This window comes from Takifugu flavidus, chromosome 16, assembly GCF_003711565.1.
Source record: "Takifugu flavidus isolate HTHZ2018 chromosome 16, ASM371156v2, whole genome shotgun sequence".
Lineage (NCBI taxonomy): Eukaryota > Metazoa > Chordata > Actinopteri > Tetraodontiformes > Tetraodontidae > Takifugu > Takifugu flavidus.
Genome location: NC_079535.1, coordinates 1,135,428 through 1,153,119, shown reverse-complemented (window position 1 = coordinate 1,153,119; position 17,692 = coordinate 1,135,428). Strand labels below are relative to the sequence as shown.

The 17,692-nt window shown below is 41.7% G+C and overlaps 2 protein-coding genes across 3 annotated transcripts in view; one reads left to right on the top strand and one right to left on the bottom strand.

The window, feature by feature from the left end:
* lamtor3 (late endosomal/lysosomal adaptor, MAPK and MTOR activator 3) overlaps positions 1 to 17,692 on the top strand; it is a 205,572-nt gene that overhangs the window by 37,901 nt on the left and 149,979 nt on the right. The window lies entirely within an intron of this gene.
* cacna1sa (calcium channel, voltage-dependent, L type, alpha 1S subunit, a) overlaps positions 1 to 17,692 on the bottom strand; it is a 50,985-nt gene that overhangs the window by 2,372 nt on the left and 30,921 nt on the right. For both annotated transcript variants that reach the window (XM_057059004.1, XM_057059005.1), the window contains 13 exons: positions 15,329 to 15,487; positions 15,122 to 15,232; positions 14,740 to 14,823; positions 14,616 to 14,663; positions 13,682 to 13,708; positions 13,469 to 13,594; positions 10,504 to 10,569; positions 10,204 to 10,295; positions 9,848 to 10,007; positions 9,021 to 9,148; positions 7,894 to 7,990; positions 7,232 to 7,334; positions 1,151 to 1,252 (listed from right to left, as the gene is read on the bottom strand). In XM_057059004.1, coding sequence (XP_056914984.1) covers positions 1,151 to 1,252; positions 7,232 to 7,334; positions 7,894 to 7,990; positions 9,021 to 9,148; positions 9,848 to 10,007; positions 10,204 to 10,295; positions 10,504 to 10,569; positions 13,469 to 13,594; positions 13,682 to 13,708; positions 14,616 to 14,663; positions 14,740 to 14,823; positions 15,122 to 15,232; positions 15,329 to 15,487 — 1,303 coding nt within the window. The remainder of the gene's footprint in view (positions 1 to 1,150; positions 1,253 to 7,231; positions 7,335 to 7,893; positions 7,991 to 9,020; positions 9,149 to 9,847; positions 10,008 to 10,203; positions 10,296 to 10,503; positions 10,570 to 13,468; positions 13,595 to 13,681; positions 13,709 to 14,615; positions 14,664 to 14,739; positions 14,824 to 15,121; positions 15,233 to 15,328; positions 15,488 to 17,692) is intronic.

The following is a 17,692-nucleotide window of genomic DNA, read 5'->3' as shown; positions in this document are numbered from 1 at the left end:
TAATCAACTGGCTATTTAGGCCCTGGGCTCCTGTTCACCAGTGTTTGATCGTTTTGTCTGTGTTGTGGTAATCATAGAATCAGTTACTTGTCCTTTTGTTTGAGGTTCAAGAGTTGTAGTTGTTTTGTTCTCTGCTCAAGGTCACCACACTTTCCTCCTTTGGACAAGGAATGTGCAGAATCTTTTCCCTATGTCGAGCGTGTTTTTCCCCACTGTTCAAGGCTTCTTCTGGTTTCAATAAACCCTTTTGTGAGACTACTTCCTGTTTGCATTCAGGTCCTGATCAAACTAGATCGTAACACATTAACTGGTGTGTTCTTGCTTAGTTTAGAAGTTGAATGTTCTTATTCAGTCACAATATGACTGCTCATTTTGAGTTTTGAACGACACATGTGCATATTGCAAAGATACTGTAAATTCGTAGGCCTCCAGTGCCTTGTGTCCTTGCAAGATGCTGAAACAGGTAGAGATTGTTCCAAAAACACAAGATGTGTATAGGATGGAACTGGTTGTAAATTTGTCTTACAGTGCATTCCTTAGTGAACATAAAAACTGGCTGTTGGCATTCAGTAGAGAGCATAAGGCGTCATTCCAAGTCCGGAGGGGTCAGAGAAAATTATAGCTGATTTTTATCTATCCTTAAAACCTTAAACTGCTTGAGGGAAAAGGAGAGTAGAGGGATTGTAAAAAAAAGACCCTTCAGCTTAACAAGCTACAAAACACCACCTTCTTCATTTATTTGGAACTAAAATTGGATAAAAACAAATAAGGTGTTTGTTTGCATCATTTTGAATAATTAGATGCTCATTTTATTTAATCTTTATATGGGAAATGTTACATATAAAGATTAATTTAATTGATTTCCACCATGCCCAAACCTATGTTTATCTAATTATGGGTTGACTGTTCCATTACTTGAGTACTGTAAGCTTGTTATAAAAATATACTATAATACTACTATTATACATTCAATTTACAGTCTACTCGACTGTTCATTTATGCTCCTTCCGTTCTTAAAATGCCTTTTGGTAATACACACAAAACCACAGATAAACACTATGTGATTGATTTGTTTTTTAATAAAAAAAGCTGTAGATACCAGATTTTTAAGGTCTGCCAAAAAAAACGTCATAAAAACATAAAAACTGACCTCCAATAGGTGGGATGACTTGATCCAGTAATTTCATACTCGTCCGCTTCCAAATCTTCTTGATGATTCCCCTCAGCTCTTCATTAGCTTGTTCAAAATTACCTGACCATTAGAGGTACAAAAAGGTGAAGAAAATCATTATACTGTTGGTCCTATCACAATACAATAAAAACAGCAATCAGGCCATGCACCACACAGTGCTTTGGCCATAATTACTACAGTTCAAAGCTAGAGTTATTAATTTCTTCAGAATGCTGTGCAGATAAAAATCATGCCTTCTGAGATTTGTAGGGGGCTGATGTATATCGTTTATTCTCTTTATTTTTATCTTTTGACATGTATCTTTTGATATGATTAATATACTCAGTACCATCAGTATAATCAATTAATCAATCAATCAATCAATCTTTATTTATATAGCGTCTTATACAATCAAAATTGTAAAAAGGAGAGGAGAGGAGAGGAGAGGAGAGGAGAGGAGAGGAGAGGAGAGGCATAGAGCACAGAAACACACACAAAAATACAGTATACAATGGGTCAACGGGGCCGGAGGTCATCATGCAGCTCCGAAGGCGGCGATACCTGTAAATGAATAGAAGGGGGTGGGGGGGCAGAAAAACTACACAGGAATCAGCATAACTAGTCTGCTTGATGAGGAGGAGGAAAAGTGAGGAAAGGAGAGGAGAGGAGAGGAAACCATGACCCAGTGGGGTAACAGAGGCCTGTCAGGTGATCATGTTTCCGGACCCCGGCAGCCTTGGCCTATAACAGCATAGCTAAGATGTGACCTAACGATTAGACGACCCCCTAAGTATGATAATTTGTCTATCTATGATAGTAACTGGAACTATAGAATTGGCAACAATAAGCTTTTTCAAAGAGGTAGGTTTTAAGTCTGATCTTAAAAGTAGCGATGGAGTCAGCCTCCCGTACCTGGACAGGGAGCTGGTTCAATAGCAGGGGTGCCTGGTAGCTAAATGCTTGGCCCCCCATTCTACTCCTAGAAACTCTGGGAACCACAAGTAGACCAGCATTCTGAGAGCGGAGTGGTCTATTGGGCTGATAAGGTATCACTAGCTCCTCCAGGTAGGATGGAGCTAGGCCTCTGAGGACCTTGTAGGTCAAAAGAAGGGTTTGAAAAATTATTCTAAATTTAACGGGCAGCCAATGAAGCGACACCATTACAGGAGTTATGTGATCTCTTTTGTCAATACCTGTCAGAACTCTGGCTGCAGCATTTTGGATCAACTGGAGGCTTCTTAAAGAGTTGTTTGGACACCCTGATAATAAAGAATTACAATAGTCCAGCCTGGAAGTAAGAAAAGCATGAACTTTTCAGCATCATGCCGCGTCAGTAGCTTCCTAATCTTTGTGATGTTCCTCAGGTGAGAAAAGGCACTTCTAGAGACTAATTTAATGTGTGAGTTGAAGGAGAGATTTTGATCAAAAGTTACTCCTAGATTCCTCACAGAGAGACTAGATGTTAATTAATGAGATACCATCTAGAGTGATCATATGATCTAATCTATCCCTGAGAGGTTCAGGACCAAACACCATGACCTCAGTTTTTTCCTGGGTTAAGGAGGAGAAACCATCCCTTGCATTTATGGATTGCCCAAGATCCACAAACCAGGGACCCCTCTCAGACCCATAGTAAGTAGCATCAATTCTGTAACATACAACATTTCCAAATACTTGGCCTCCATCTTGTCTCCCATGGTTGGCAACACCCCACACCACATCAAAAACTCCCAAGACTTTGCTCAAAAGGTCAGTGGACTCACACTACTTCCAGAAGAGACTATGGTATCTTACGATGTCACGTCACTCTTCACGTGCATCCCCACCGCCAGCGCCATAGACACCATCCACAAGCACCTTCTATTGGACAAGAATCTTCCAGAAAGAACAACCTTAACACCGGCCCAAATCTGCACCATGTGTTTGAACACATGGTGGACCTGTGTTTGAACACCACCTATTTCCAATACAGAGAAGGCTTCTACAGGCAGAAACATGGCTGTGCCATGGGCTCACCAGTATCCCCCATAGTTGCCAATCTATACATGGAGAAGGTGGAATCCCAGGCCCTGACATCCTTCACAGGAACTGTGCCAAGCCACTGGTTCAGGTATGTGGATGACACCTGGGTCAAAATTCAAACACAAGAATTGGAAGCGTTCTCCGATCACCTCAACAAAACAGACCAGCATGTAAAATTCACCCGGGAAGATACAAAAGGAAACAGTCTGGCCTTTCTGGACTGCGCAGTCAAGATCACTGAGGACAGAAATCTCACCATCGAAGTCTACAGAAAACCTACACATACCGACCAGTACCTTCAGTTTGACTCTCACCACCCACTTGAACACAAGTTGGGAGTGATCAGAACTCTCCAACACCGGGCCAGAGAAATACCCACCACATCCCAAGGCAGAAAGAAGGAACAGGACCACATTAAGACAACTCTCAAAACATGCGGCTACCCAGACTGGGCCTTCACCAAAACCTCAAGAAATCGAGACCCCAGCAAAGGAAAGGAGGAGAGAAACAAACGCCGCAGCGTTTCGATCCCCTACGTGTCCGGAGTCTCTGAGAAGTTTAGGAGGATCCTCCAGAAACACGACATACCGGTCTCAGACAGAGGTTAGTACACCCAAAGGACAAGACACCAAGACCCAAACAAAGTAATGTTGTTTATGCTATACCGTGCCAGGAGAAATGCAAGGAACTGTACATTGGGGAAACCAAACAACCTCTCCACAGAAGAATGGCACAACACAGACGCGCCACCTCTTTGGGTCAGGATTCAGCAGTCCACTTACACCTAAAGGTGTAAGCTGGTTTGAAAGGGGTGTCAAGGAAGCTATCCATGTCAAATTGGAAAAACCATCCTTAAACAGAGGTGATGGGCTGAGGCACTTCCTATCACCCACATACAATGCAGTCCTTCACTCCTTCCAACAGCAAAACAAACATTCACACCATTCCAGGAGATCCAGTGACTCACCACCATGTGATCCAGCAGACAAAGGGGAGACACCTCAACCGAAACTAGGTGAACGATCCGACCAACGACCCTGCTAACGACTCTCAGGTGACCACCCAGATCACTAGCATGCAGATGGTCCCCAGGGGCTATATATTTTCAAGCTCAAACATAAATAAATGAGCTCCTGTTTGTCTCTGCTCTTACAAGATCCAATGTGACTGAGCTTGTTGTAGAAATTGCTCCGCTGTCTGTGCATGGAACAAAATCACTGCTGGTCAACAAAGGATTCTGCCTTTTGACTCATCCTCCAATCATGAGGGTTTACTCCAATCTTTAAAATGAATGCATTCTAATGTATTTGTAGTCAATAAAATATTAATGCAACAAGACATATTTGTCCATTTATTTATTAAGATGTCTAATGAGCACTCAGTTCCAACTTAAAGAGAAATTTGAATTCTACCACCCAAATCAATGGTCAGACTGATGTCAGTGGTTTGACCAATCATGCAGAATGCAGTAAAAAAAAACTGCAGAAAATCAGAGGAGGTGCGCTCCCTGGTATAATTCACACATTAGGACCCTCAAGCAGAAAACGCAAAGGATAGAAAGGAAATTATATTCTTGTAAAATAGTTAAATACCATTTAGCCTGGAAAGACTGTCTGGTACTTTATAAAAAAGGCCCTCCATGAGGCCAGAAAAGCTTATGCTTTCTGGTAAATGCTTATTTTTTTAATTGAAAACCAGAAAAATTCCAGGTTTCTTTTCATCAGTGTGAAGACTTCATGAGCTTCTTCCCTGATAAAGTTCTGACTATTAAAGAAAAAGATAATCAGGCATCCCAACAGCTACTAGACAATCGCCAGATGTGCTGTGTGAACAGGGTTTCCAATGAGCACATAAACTTCTTAAACTCCTTCACCCCTATATATTTTTCTGAGGCGTCTTCACAGAAATCCAAGTCCACCACGTGTCATTTAGATCCCATCCCAACACACCTGTTGAATGATGTTTTACCAATGATAGGCAGCTCTATTCTGGACCAGATCAATTGTTCCTTACTGACACGTTATGTACCCCGGTCCTAGAAGGTAGTAATGATTAAACCATTGCTCAAAAAACCATCACTGGATCCTGATGTGTTAGTAAATTATAGGCCTGTATCCAACCTTCCTTTTATCTCTAAAATTCTTGAGAAGGTGGTGGTGACTCAAATACTGGAGCACCTGCAGAGGAACAGCCTTTTTGAAATTTTTCAGTCAGGCTTTAGAGCTCACCACAGCACAGAAACAGCACTTATTAAAGTTGATAAGGATCTTCTTATAGCTTCAGATCACAGACTGGTTTCTATGCTGGTTCTGCTGGACCTCATTGCTGCTTTCACCTTGTACATGCTTCCCTTAGGAAACATTTTTCAACAGCATGGAGTAAATTTTCGTTGTTATGCTGATGACGCAGCTAGATTAATCCATGAACCCAGAGGAGCCAGGCGGACTATTGTCATTTTTTATTATCAGGATGTCCAAACAACTCTTTAAGAAGCCTCCAGTTGATCCAAAATGCTGCAGCTAGAGTGCTGACAGGTATTGACAAAAGAGATCACATAACTCCTGTACTGTGTCTCTTCATTGGCTGCCCATTAGATTTAGAATAATATTCAAAATTCTTCTTCTGATCTACATACAAGGTCCTCAGAGGCCAAGCTTTATCCTACCTGGAGGAATTAGTCCCAATAGACCACTCTGTTCTCAGAATGCTGGTTTACTTGTGGTCCCCAGAGTCTCAGAAGGTAAAATGGGGGGCTGAGCATTTAGCTATCTGGACCCCCTGTTGTGGAACCAGCACCATGTCCAGGTACGGGGGGTTGACTCCATCTCTACTTTTAAGATTAGACTTAAGACTTCCTCTTTGAAAAAGCTTATAGTCAGTAATTCTGTAGATCCAGCTACTATTCTAGTCAGACGAATTATCCTATTTAGAGGGTTTTCTAATTGTTAAGTTAACATCTTAGTTATGCTGCTATAGGCAGAGGATGCCGGGGTCCAAAGTCATGGCTTCCTCTCCTCTCCTCTCTCTCCTCTCCTCTCCTCTCCTCTCTCTCCTCTCCTCTCCTTCTCTGCATCCATCTACAGGTATCACTGCCTTTATAGCTGTTTTCTGACCTGCTGATATTGAACCCCGCTGACACTCTCAACTCCTACACTAGCACTTTGTTATAATTAATGTACCTGTCTACCCAGCTGGTCTTTAGCAGGACAGTCCCACTACATGAGCCTGCTCAAAGTTTCTTCTTGTTAAAGGGGAGTCTTCCCAAGAAAAACTAAGATCAGCCAAGGATATTTGTAGAATTTAAAAAAGCTAAATAACGCTGTGAAGAGAGAGAATTATGTGTTACCCATTATTAATGTCATCTTGCCAAAACTACCACGTGTCAAGGTGTTTTCCCTTTGGGATGCAGCCAGTGGTGTCTGGCAGATACCCCAAGATAATATAAGACTGTCATTTAGTTTTACAAGTCCACCTGAACTTTTTGAGAAAGCTTTAGACACTCTCAAGAACAAAGTTCTGTTAGCTTTTGCACAACACCAGTGATTAAACATGCATGACTAGTGGCAGACTTGTGAAGCTGCCCAACAGATATGGAGAGTATGTGACGTTGTTAGATCACTGCTTGCACTGAAAGTGGCAGAATAAAGCACTGCAGCTATGATTGATTGATTGATTGATTGATTGATTGATTGATTGATTGATTGATTGATTGATTGATTGATTGATGCCATCTGGTAGTCTACCAAGATAACCTTTAGTAAAGAGATGTCATGATAAAGCTATTCAGAATGAGTAAAAAAGGGATTTAAAGTGAAAATACTTTTTGGAAAAAGAGAGTGCAACTGTTTTATTTAAAATATAGAAATGTTTTGTTAAAAGGTTCCTGGCAAAATATGTATAAGTAATAGGTTTCAGAGGAGTTGTGGTTACAGACAAAATTCTATTGTAAAATTATTTTTGACAGTGAACAATTAATTATGCATTAGTAGAAGCCAAAATTATGGCTCATCTGCAATTAGATTCACTCCACAACCCTACCTTCTGTCTTTATTTTCAAGGCAGTTCTTACAAGTGCAAATAGTGTTGCATTGAAGGTAACTGTTCCATCACTGTTGAGAGGCATGTTCATTGAGACCAACCTCTGGGAAAACAAAAACACCATAAAAACACATAAATACTTATGCCAAGTTTAGAAAATGTGTTTTTATTATTATTTTGAATAACTACTGCAATAACTGTAACCATTTTAACCTTATTGATCTATAAATTGCAGGACAGATTTCATATCCATATATTTTTCTGATTTGTTTCATGAACTGATTCATTTTTAATTTTAATGTCTGTGGCTAAATTTAATTTCTCCAAGAACAAGAATAGCGTGGAAAAGATTTTCAGTCTTTTCTCTTTGACCTACTTTTGCTATTATCTACCAATTACGTCAAGTGTTTCTCAACATTTATTGATGTTTATTTATGCTCAGCTGCCACATAGTTCAAAAATATCTGCACCTTGTGGTTGGACCTACGGTATTACTTTTCTTGTAGCCTTCATTATTTCTTCTATTTTGTGAATTGGTAAGATACACATATTACCAATTCACATTATATATATATATATATAGAGAGAGAGAGAGGGGGGGGGGGGGGAGAGAGAGAGAAAGACTTTAATATGCTAAATAGGTCAGGAGCTAATTTTCTCACCTTGCAGGCAATGCGATGAGGACAGAACTTTCCAAAACCTAAAGGAGGAGGTATTCTCCGAAGGAGTGTGACAACATCAAGATGCTTAATACGTCCCCTGTAATTGGGCAAAAAATATAACACAAATCCCACTGTTGTAGGAAACTGAATAGACAACAAATTACAAAGTGTCCAGAATCTAAAGATAAAATTTGATTTAATGTGACATTAAATGTCATTACTGCTTTTGAAAAGGTTGAGCTTGATAAAAGGTGTCATTAATTGTGTCAGTAATATGCATTTTAAAATTTAAAATGATATGTAGAACTTTGGCTCAATATTATCATAGGTTTAATACAAAAGGAATCTGAAAAAATTGAGTCTTCCTCAGAAATAAATACACATCATAGCACAAGAGTCCCATAACTTATATACAACTTCTACAAGGGGAAAAAACAAATTTGGGAAAGGTCTTTTAGTGGAATTTGTAAGTTATCTAGCAACTAAAACAGACCTATCTGTCACAGCTGCGGGCAACCCCGCCCGAGTCCTCTTTCGCCCCACGCACCTGTGGCCAATCAGCACCATCACGAGCCCCTTTTAGTTCCCTGCACTATGCTGCCTCCCTGCCAGATTGTCCTCTGTGGTTCACATGACTCTCCAGCGTTTTCCTGCCTGCCGGTCTGCCTGGTCTCGACCCTGCCTGTCCCCAACGATTCCATCCTGCCTGCTCCCCAGTAAACCCAACTGCCTTCTGTTCCTGACAATAAAGCGGTGTTCAACCGAACTCTGGTGTCGCTCTTGGGTTCTCGTCTGGTCCCTGACACCTATCCAAAATGCTATAAGCTGTTTTGGCATCAAATCTAGTTGTACAATAAATATTATTTTAGTCACATTATGAAAATTAATCCACAACACAGCACTTGAATTGTGAGTAGACACAAACCAATTTTTGGCAATCTGACCAATTTTGAGGACCTAATTACTATTAATTAATGGTAACAACACCAAGTCACTATCATGATAAGCTGGTTTTACAGAGAAATGGAAATTTTGAAATGCTTCCTTCCACAGGAAGGTTAACACCTAGTTCAACCAGCTAAGGCACATCCAAGTTCTTGGACATAAATCACATATAAAACTCTTACGTGGCTTCTGGATCATATTCTGCCCAGATTTTCTTGAATTCATCCAAGTGCTGGGGACCGAGAATAGACCAGTCACGCGTCAAGTAGTCAAAGTTATCCATGATGACTGCCACAAACAGGTTAATGATCTGCAAAAATCAAGTTTGAAGTGATTGTCTTGGTCCAAATACAATGCTAGTTACACTTTAGTACTGTGCTATAAACTATTATGAAAAAAATGTTTTCTGTTTTCAAATAATTTATAAATATGCTACTAACATTTTACTTTTGGCTAAACTCCATCTGTATTCAAAGTACTGCCTTATTTCTGCAGTTTACAAAGAAACCAGCAAGATATCAGTAGAACACCACACTAAAGTAATAATAATTTTAAAAAAATCTCATTTCTATGGCAGGGACTTTAAATCACTACTGATCTTGATTGCATCAGAAATAACTTTTTTTAAAATAGTTTTTAGATATTCTGACATGTATATTGCATACACCCTCTGTACTATGTACAGATATACAAGGGCTGATTATCCATTTATCTTGGATTATTGTATATATACATCCTTTTTTTATTTGTATATTTTCTATTATCTCAAATTTAATTTATTTAATTTTTTCTGCGTGCTTTTGTTGCTGCTGTTGCGCTGTAAATTTTCTCATGTGGGACAAATAAAGTTAAATCTGAATCTGAATCTGAAGTGGAATGTCTATTATGATTCTCAGTCATCCAGGTCATACATATCCGAATAAGATCCCTGCACTATAAAGAAAAATGTTATTTCTGATGCAATCAAGAACAGTATTTGGATAATCCAGGGAAATAATATTGCATTTACCAGAAAGGCGCAAAGCATGTAGAAGCTCATGAAGTAAATGATGGCAAAGTTGGATCCACAGGTGTACTCTTCCCCAGGTAGGTAGTCTGACTTTGGATCACATTTTTTCCCATACATGCATGCCAACATTACTTCATGCCATGCTTCCCCTGTAGCACATCTAAACATCAACCACATCAGAAATCAGTTCAGCATCAAAAGTTACTGTAATTTTGACTGTGATTTTAGATAAAGTCTTTTTTTGAACAGGACAAAAATATCAATAAACATTACATTCTAAGCAAGGGAATGTATTATTTAGAGCCAACAAAGCCTAAGAAATTGACATTTAAAAAAGATCAGAGGGGCTCAACAACCTGAATAACAGTAGAACAGCTTGTGGGAATGTCTGGAAGTTGTTGTTCCTATTAATGTATGTACCATCGACAACAGCTATTTTACCAAATATCTGAAAAAATATTCAAGTGGGAAATAAAAATACACATCAAATCAGAAATGTACATTAATATATGCTTTTACAATGGTTTGTAGATAGATTATAGTCAAATAATTAGTTGTTACAATCTATATTATCAATCTTTCTACCAAGCATCTAGAATAGTTTACACTAAATGTGATCAGGTCATCATTTTGTATGTTTCTGTGTGCATGTATACCTGCATTCCAACCACAGCATATATAAAGAACAGCATCAGAATCAGCAAGGCCACATAAGGAAGCGCCTGCAATAAATAATAATCACAAGCAAATTCACAAAATTATCATGTTGTTTTTTGTTCTGTATGCCTTTCCCCTCTATTTCTGCATTTTCTTCCCCTGGCAGCTTGAGAGTGGCAGTGTGGCCATCTTCTAAATCCCTGCAACAAGGTCACCTTGCATTGGTTTTCATTCGCTGTGGGTTAATTGACTGCAGCTGACACAATCCTGTGCCAGATTGTTACAAAATTATACTAATGTCCTCTTGTGTTTTCCTCTATAGAGTTTTATGCACTTTTAAGCCTGCTCATAATTTTTTTTATTCAAATATCTCTTTGGATTAATATTTGTTGTTTTTTCCCCTGCACACCCCTTTATAGATTATTATTACAATTCCATATTGTTCTTTTGAGCATATTTCACAATCCAAGCCCAAACAATAAACAAGCAGTAAACAAACAAACAAACAAACAAACCTCGGAATGAGCTGAACCATAAATGATAGAGTCATACTGGCTTGGACATTTCCCGGGACAACAAGGTCCGCGTCAGGGGTCGGGGAACCAGGGCTACCTGATGTCAAATTGGCTACTGGAGCAAGGCATTCATGAAGCAGGGCAGAGAACCTGGTACTGATGGAGTGTTACTATGGGAGTAACACCAGTGAGAAAGGGTACATGCAGATGATGTGGAAGAAATGGTTGCTTCAAAACTCCACATCCTTACTGACTAAGAAGCAGCTCGTGAAGAAGCAGCTCAGTGTTGGAATATCTATAATACTGTAAGATGCTATCACAGCTAGAGATAGATTAGGTACAGTGTTTTACCCCATCCATGGTACAAATATGCTACAGCAAGGGGGAGCCAGGACATCAGTTCAGCTTGGGGGTGGTTTCACCATCACCCCCAAGTATTGCGATTGCGTACAAAGCCCCAGTGACAGACAGACTCAACACAAGGGCAACTGACCTGAGAGAGAGAATCATGAAGTCCTGGGGGAACTCAGCTACCTCCCTGCCAAGGCTAACAAACAAAGTACCAGACCAATCTCTACTGGATGATTTGAGCACGGCACTGTCAACCATCCCTACCACTACCATCACTGAGACCAATCAGCTGATGAATGCAGCGGCAACGGTAATCCTACAGATGTTTGGCTATAAGATGAAGAGCATGAACAGCCATAAGGAGCAAATGGCCCCATGGAGGAGAAGGCTAGAGGAAAAAATCATGGTAACACGGAGAGAAGTCAGCCTCCTAACAGAGCTAAGTAGAGGTGTGAATCCAAGGACAGAGCGGCCCAAGAAGTACAACAAACTGTCCATACCTGAGGCACTGGAGACTGCTAAGCAAAAGCTCACAGCCCTGGCTACCCGACTAAAGAGGTTCACAAGAGAAGTAGAGGCAAGGAGAATAAACAAGGTGTTCTTCACCAATCCAGCCAAGGTCTGTTCTCAATGGCAGGGCAACAAGATGACAATAGCTCCCCAGGGCTGAGGCTGAGCAATACTGGAAGAGTATCTGGGAGAAAGAGGCAACACACAACACTAATGCCCAATGACTCAAGACCTACAGACAGAGCACAGCTTCCAACTTCCAAAACAAAGACCCAGCAGTCAGCACCTTAGCAAACATCCAAACAGGAGTGTCCAAAATGAAGAGCTGGACAGCACCATAGGATTCACGCCTACTAGCTTAAGAAGCTGACTACACTCCATGATTGTCTGCTTGCACTGAAAGTGGCAGAATAAAGCACTGCAGCCATGATTGATTGATTGATTGCACAAATGCTGCCAGACATTCCTGCCAGCTGCTAAGATCGGGGAACCACCCAGAGTGGTTAACCCAGGGCCAGACAGTCCTCATAATGAAGAACCCCCAGAAGGGCACAATACCATCCAACTACCGGCCTATAACCTGCCTCAGCACCACATGGAAGCTCCCATCAGGCATAATAGTGGCTAAGATCAGTAGGCACATGGATCAATACATGAGCAGAGCACAGAAAGGCATAGGTAACAACATCAGAGGTGCCAAGCACCAGCTACTGGTTGACACGGCAATCACACCAGGATGTAGGATGCAGCACACCAACCTTGGCACTGCCTGGATTGATTACAAGAAAGCTTATGACTCAATGCCACACACATGGATACTGGAGTGCCTAAAGCTATATAACATTATCAGGCGAGGCATAGATGGCAGGTAAGGCATACATGGAGTGGCATAACCAGGTGGTGGGCATAGTGTACAGGAACATCTGCACTGAGTATGGACTGGAGGTCCCAGGGTCCAGGTGGTAGACACCCCCAAAGTGCTGTAGAACAAGCAGGCCAAGATTCTATGGGACCTCCAGATCCAGAACTGACAAGATGGTCGTGGCCAATCAGCCTGACATAGTGGTGGTAGATAAACACCAGAAGACAGTGGTGGTGATAGATGTAGCAATCCCAAGTGATAGCAATATCAGAAAGAAGGAGCACGAGAAGCTGGAGAAGTACCAAGGGCTGACAGAAGAGATTGAGAGAATGTGGGGTGTGAAGGCAACAGTGGTCCCAGTAGTGATTGGGACACTAGGGGCAGTAACGCCCAACCTAATTAGATGGCACCAACAGATACCAGGAACCACATCAGAGATCTCTGTCCAGTAGAGCGCAGTCCTAGGAACAACTAAGATCCTGCACGAAACCCTCAGACTCCCAGGCCTCTGGTAGAGGACCAGAAGCTGAAGGAGGGGCCACCCAGGCGGGCGAGGAAGAGATTTTTATATATATTCCAATGACACTAATTGCATGTTGATTCTGAATGCACTTTTCTTTTCATTGTAATGTAGATGAAATATTTTACACATAGATATCTGTATTTCCTCAGCAAATTAATACATAAACATGTGATACCACAATTTTGCTCATGGTCACTACTAACCTGGAGAGATTTTATGAAGGTCCACAAAAGATTACGTATTCCCTCTGAGCGATTTAGTAGTTTCACAAGGCGCATGACTCGAAAAAGTCGAAAGAAGGTGACTGATACACTCAGATTTTCAGAAGACTAAAAAGAGAAAATTTGGCATAAGAGTCTGCTAATTGCTAAATTTCAATATACTTGTGAATGTCTATGTGTTAGGTTCTAACTTACCGCAATTGCCTGCATCGGGTCTACTTCCTGCAAACATAAATGCTTTAGTTTTAGATTTGTATATTTCCCTGCTATATACCAGTTCTCACAGTATTATGCCAGCCCAATCATATTATATGGTACATGTAAGTGCTGAAAATGTGAATGTTAAACATAGGCAAGCATACTCTCTCCTCTGCACCCCAGTTGAAATATAGTAATTGCAAAAGCAAATAGATTTTTTGTAGTTTATAAGAAAGAAAATCAAATGTTCATTTGTTTTTATAGTTTATACAATGTTCACAAAATGTATGGCTTGATATTGCCACGCTGCATTATTAAATTAATGAGTTATTTAACGCCCCAGTTTATTGCATTGCATGTTTGCATGTCTTCCTATCTTCTCTCAGGTGAGTGTTTGATGTAATTCTTGCCTTCCTCTGTAGTGTTGTCTATTGTTGTCCGACCTCACGACCCACTCAATTTTTAGTTCTATATCTTCAGTATAAAAAAACATAACAATTATGTATTTATAATGTATTTGTTACATGTGTCTTTTCGGCTCCTTATTCTTGCCCTCCCCTTTTCACCCTATCTCTTGCTCCAGGGGTCCCCATGAGAATGGACCTGTTGAGTTTCTTCCTGTTCCTGTTTTTGGTTTTTTTGCCGCTGATGCTTAGTTGGAGATTAAGCTTTGGTTTTCTGTTCATGCCTTGAGATAATTTCAATTGTATCAGGCAACATATACGTAAAGTGGAATTGAACTCATTCAAAAGTAATGAATGTACTTCACTACTCAATGTACTTTCTCAAAAACGGCTTAATAAAAAAGGTGTTTTTCTTTAGTCAATCTATAGTAGTCTACAATTGTTCATGGGAAAGGTAAATGGGCAGGAAACAGTTGAGACCTATACAGTGTAATATGTGAATACTAAGAACTCGGGCGAATAGTTACATTACAGCCTTGGAGGCAGTATAGCCCTCCAGAGGAGGCGAGTGCTGCCTGTCAAAGGAAAAAGACAAATTCAATAGTTAATGAGGGGAAAGAGAGTAAAAGAGAGAAAAATAACAGTACTTACATTAATTTCACTCAGTATCACATCGACAACACTTCCAATGACAATAACAAAGTCAAAAACGTTCCAGGGGTCTCCAAAGTAACCCTGCAGAGCAGAAAAACATGAGACATTGTATGGGTGAATTAGAACTTGTAATTCTCACTGGGGTTGTTTCATCTCAAGTAATAATGGAGGTTATACATCTTTAAGTTATCTTCAATTACTTCAATGCCATTTAAAATGTTTTTATGCATATGTTTACATCAACAGTGTGAACTATAAAACTGTGTATGTATACTATGTCTGAAATACTTGGATAAGGAATGAAGTCAACAGATTTATCTTAATATGATCTGTTTTGTTGATAGCTATAAAAAAAATCTGTCATTGTGCCGACACTAACCTTAGCTTTAAATGCCATTAGTTTAAGAACCATTTCCACGGTGAAAAGTACAGTGAAAATCACATTTAGCATATCAGACAGGTGGGTAACATGGTCTGATTGGTTGCAGTGCTGTGGGTTAAACAGAGTAAAGATGATAAAACACATCTTTTGAATACAGGAACCTTTATAATGTATTTTTCTTATACTATATATTTGTTTCCATACCTGCATTCCCAGACACATGGTGTTCAGCATAATAAGAAGGAACATAAGGTACTCAAAGTAACAGGAGGTGACAATGTACCACACCTGGTACTGGTAGGGATTCTTAGGAATATAACATCTCAGTGGACGAGCCTTAAGTGCATACTGCACACACTGGCGCTGGAAGGGTTATAAAAAGGTTTGCAGTTAAAAAACTATTCAGAGTATAAAAGATCACATTGTAGCTTCCTGAACATAAAAATAAACAGAAAACGTAATTCATAATATTTTTGTGTGTGTAATTATTTGTCTTTGTTAAAGTGCAATATTTATTATATTATAGCTTTCCATTTAGTTGCCAGTGTTGCTCTGTTTCCAAGCAAAATTGCTCTTTTTTTTATCTTGAGTACTTTTCAGGGCCACAGGGAGGGGTAATTGCTCTCTCATTCTCTGTTCTTTCTTTTATCTTTCTCCTCATCTTGTATTTCATTCCCCATGTCCCTTTGTTTTTTAGCATTCTGCAAGGATAAAAGCCGTGCTCTCCTCATTTCAAATTATGACTTTTCAAGTCTGGTGATCCAAAATGCCACAGCTAGAGTTCTGACAGGTATTGACAAAAGAGATCGCATTACTCCTGTACTGGCGTCTCTTCATTGGCTGCCCGTTAAATTTAGAATAATTTTTAAAATCCTTCTTCTGACCTATAAGGTCCTCAGAGGCCTACCTCCATCCTACTTGGAGGATTTAGTGACACCTTATCAGCCCAATAGACAACTCCGCTCTCAGAATGCTGGTCTACTTGTGGTCCCCAGAGTCTCTAGTGGTAGAATGGGGGGCCGAGCATTTAGCTACCAGGCCGCCCTGCTGTGGAACTGCATGATGACCTCCGGCCCAGCTGACCCGTTGTATAGTGTATTTTTGTGTGTGTTTCTGTGCTCTGTGCCTCTCCTCTCCTCTCCTCTCCTCTCCTCTCCTCTCCCTCTCCTCTCCCTCCTCCCTCTCCTTCTCCTTCTCCTCTCCTTTCCTCTCCCCCTCCTTCTCCTTCTCCTTCTCCCTCTCCTCTCCTCTCCTCTCCTCTCCTCTCCTCTCCCTCTCCTCTCCTCTCCTCTCTCCCTCTCCTCTTCCTTTCCTCTCTCTTTACCCAGCCGGCCATCAGCAGGAGGGTCCCCCTACATGAGCCTGGTCCTGCTCAAGGTTTCTTCCTGTTAAAGGGGAGCTTTTCCTTGCCACTGTTGCTTGTCTGGGGTTAGGCCCTGGGATTCTGGAAAGCGCCTTGAAACAATTTTGATTGTATAAGACGCTATATAAATACCCCTCCCTGGGCTGCCACCTTATCGTGGTGGAGGGTTTGCGCGTCCCAATGATCCCAGGAGCTCCGTTGTCTGGGGCTATATGCCCCTGGTAGGGCCACCCATGGCAAACAGGTCCTAGGTGAGGGACCAGACAAAGCGTAGCCCAGGACCCCCTAATGATGCTGAACAACATTGGTGCCAAGTTTCCCTTGCCCGGATGCGGGTCACCGGGGCCCCCTCCTGGAGCCAGGCCTGGGGGTGGGGCACGTTGGCGAGCGCCTGGTGGCCGGACCTCTGCCCATGGAGTCCGGCCGGGCGCAGCCCGAAGAGGCAACATGGAACCCCCTTCCCGTGGGCTCACCACCTGCAGGAGGGGCCAAGGGGGTCGGGTGCATTGTGTTTTGGGTAGCAGCCGGAGGCAGGGACCTTGGCGGTCTGATTCCCGGCTGCACAAACTGGCTCTAGGGACATGGAATGTCACCTCTCTGGTGGGAAAGGAGCCTGAGTTGGTGCGCGAGGTTGAGAAGTTCCGACTAGATATAGTTGGCCTCACCTCGACGCACGGCAAGGGCTCTGGAACCAGTCTTCTTGAGAGGGGTTGGACTCTCTACCACTCTGGAGTTGCCGATGGCGAGAGGCGACGGGCAGGGGTGGCAATTCTGGTTGCTCCCCAGCTCAGTGCCTGTGTATTGGAGTTTACCCCGGTGGATGAGAGGGTAGCCTCCCTTCGCCTTCGGGTGGGGGGACGGATCCTGACTGTTGTTTGTGCCTATGGTCCAAACAGCAGTTCAGCGTATCCACCCTTTTTGGAGTCCTTAGAGGGAGTGCTGGAGAGTGCCCCTTCTGGGGCTCCCTCGTCCTCCTGGGTGACTTCAATGCTCACGTTGGCAATGACAGTGTGACCTGGAGAGGTGTGATTGGGAAGAACGGCCCCCCTGATCTGAACCCGAGTGGTGTTTTGTTGTTGGACTTCTGTGCTCGTCTCAGATTGTCCATAACGAACACCTTGTTCAGACATAAAGGCGTCCACATGTGCACTTGGCACCAGGACGCCTTAGGCCGCAGATCGATGATCGACTTTGTGGTTGTGTCA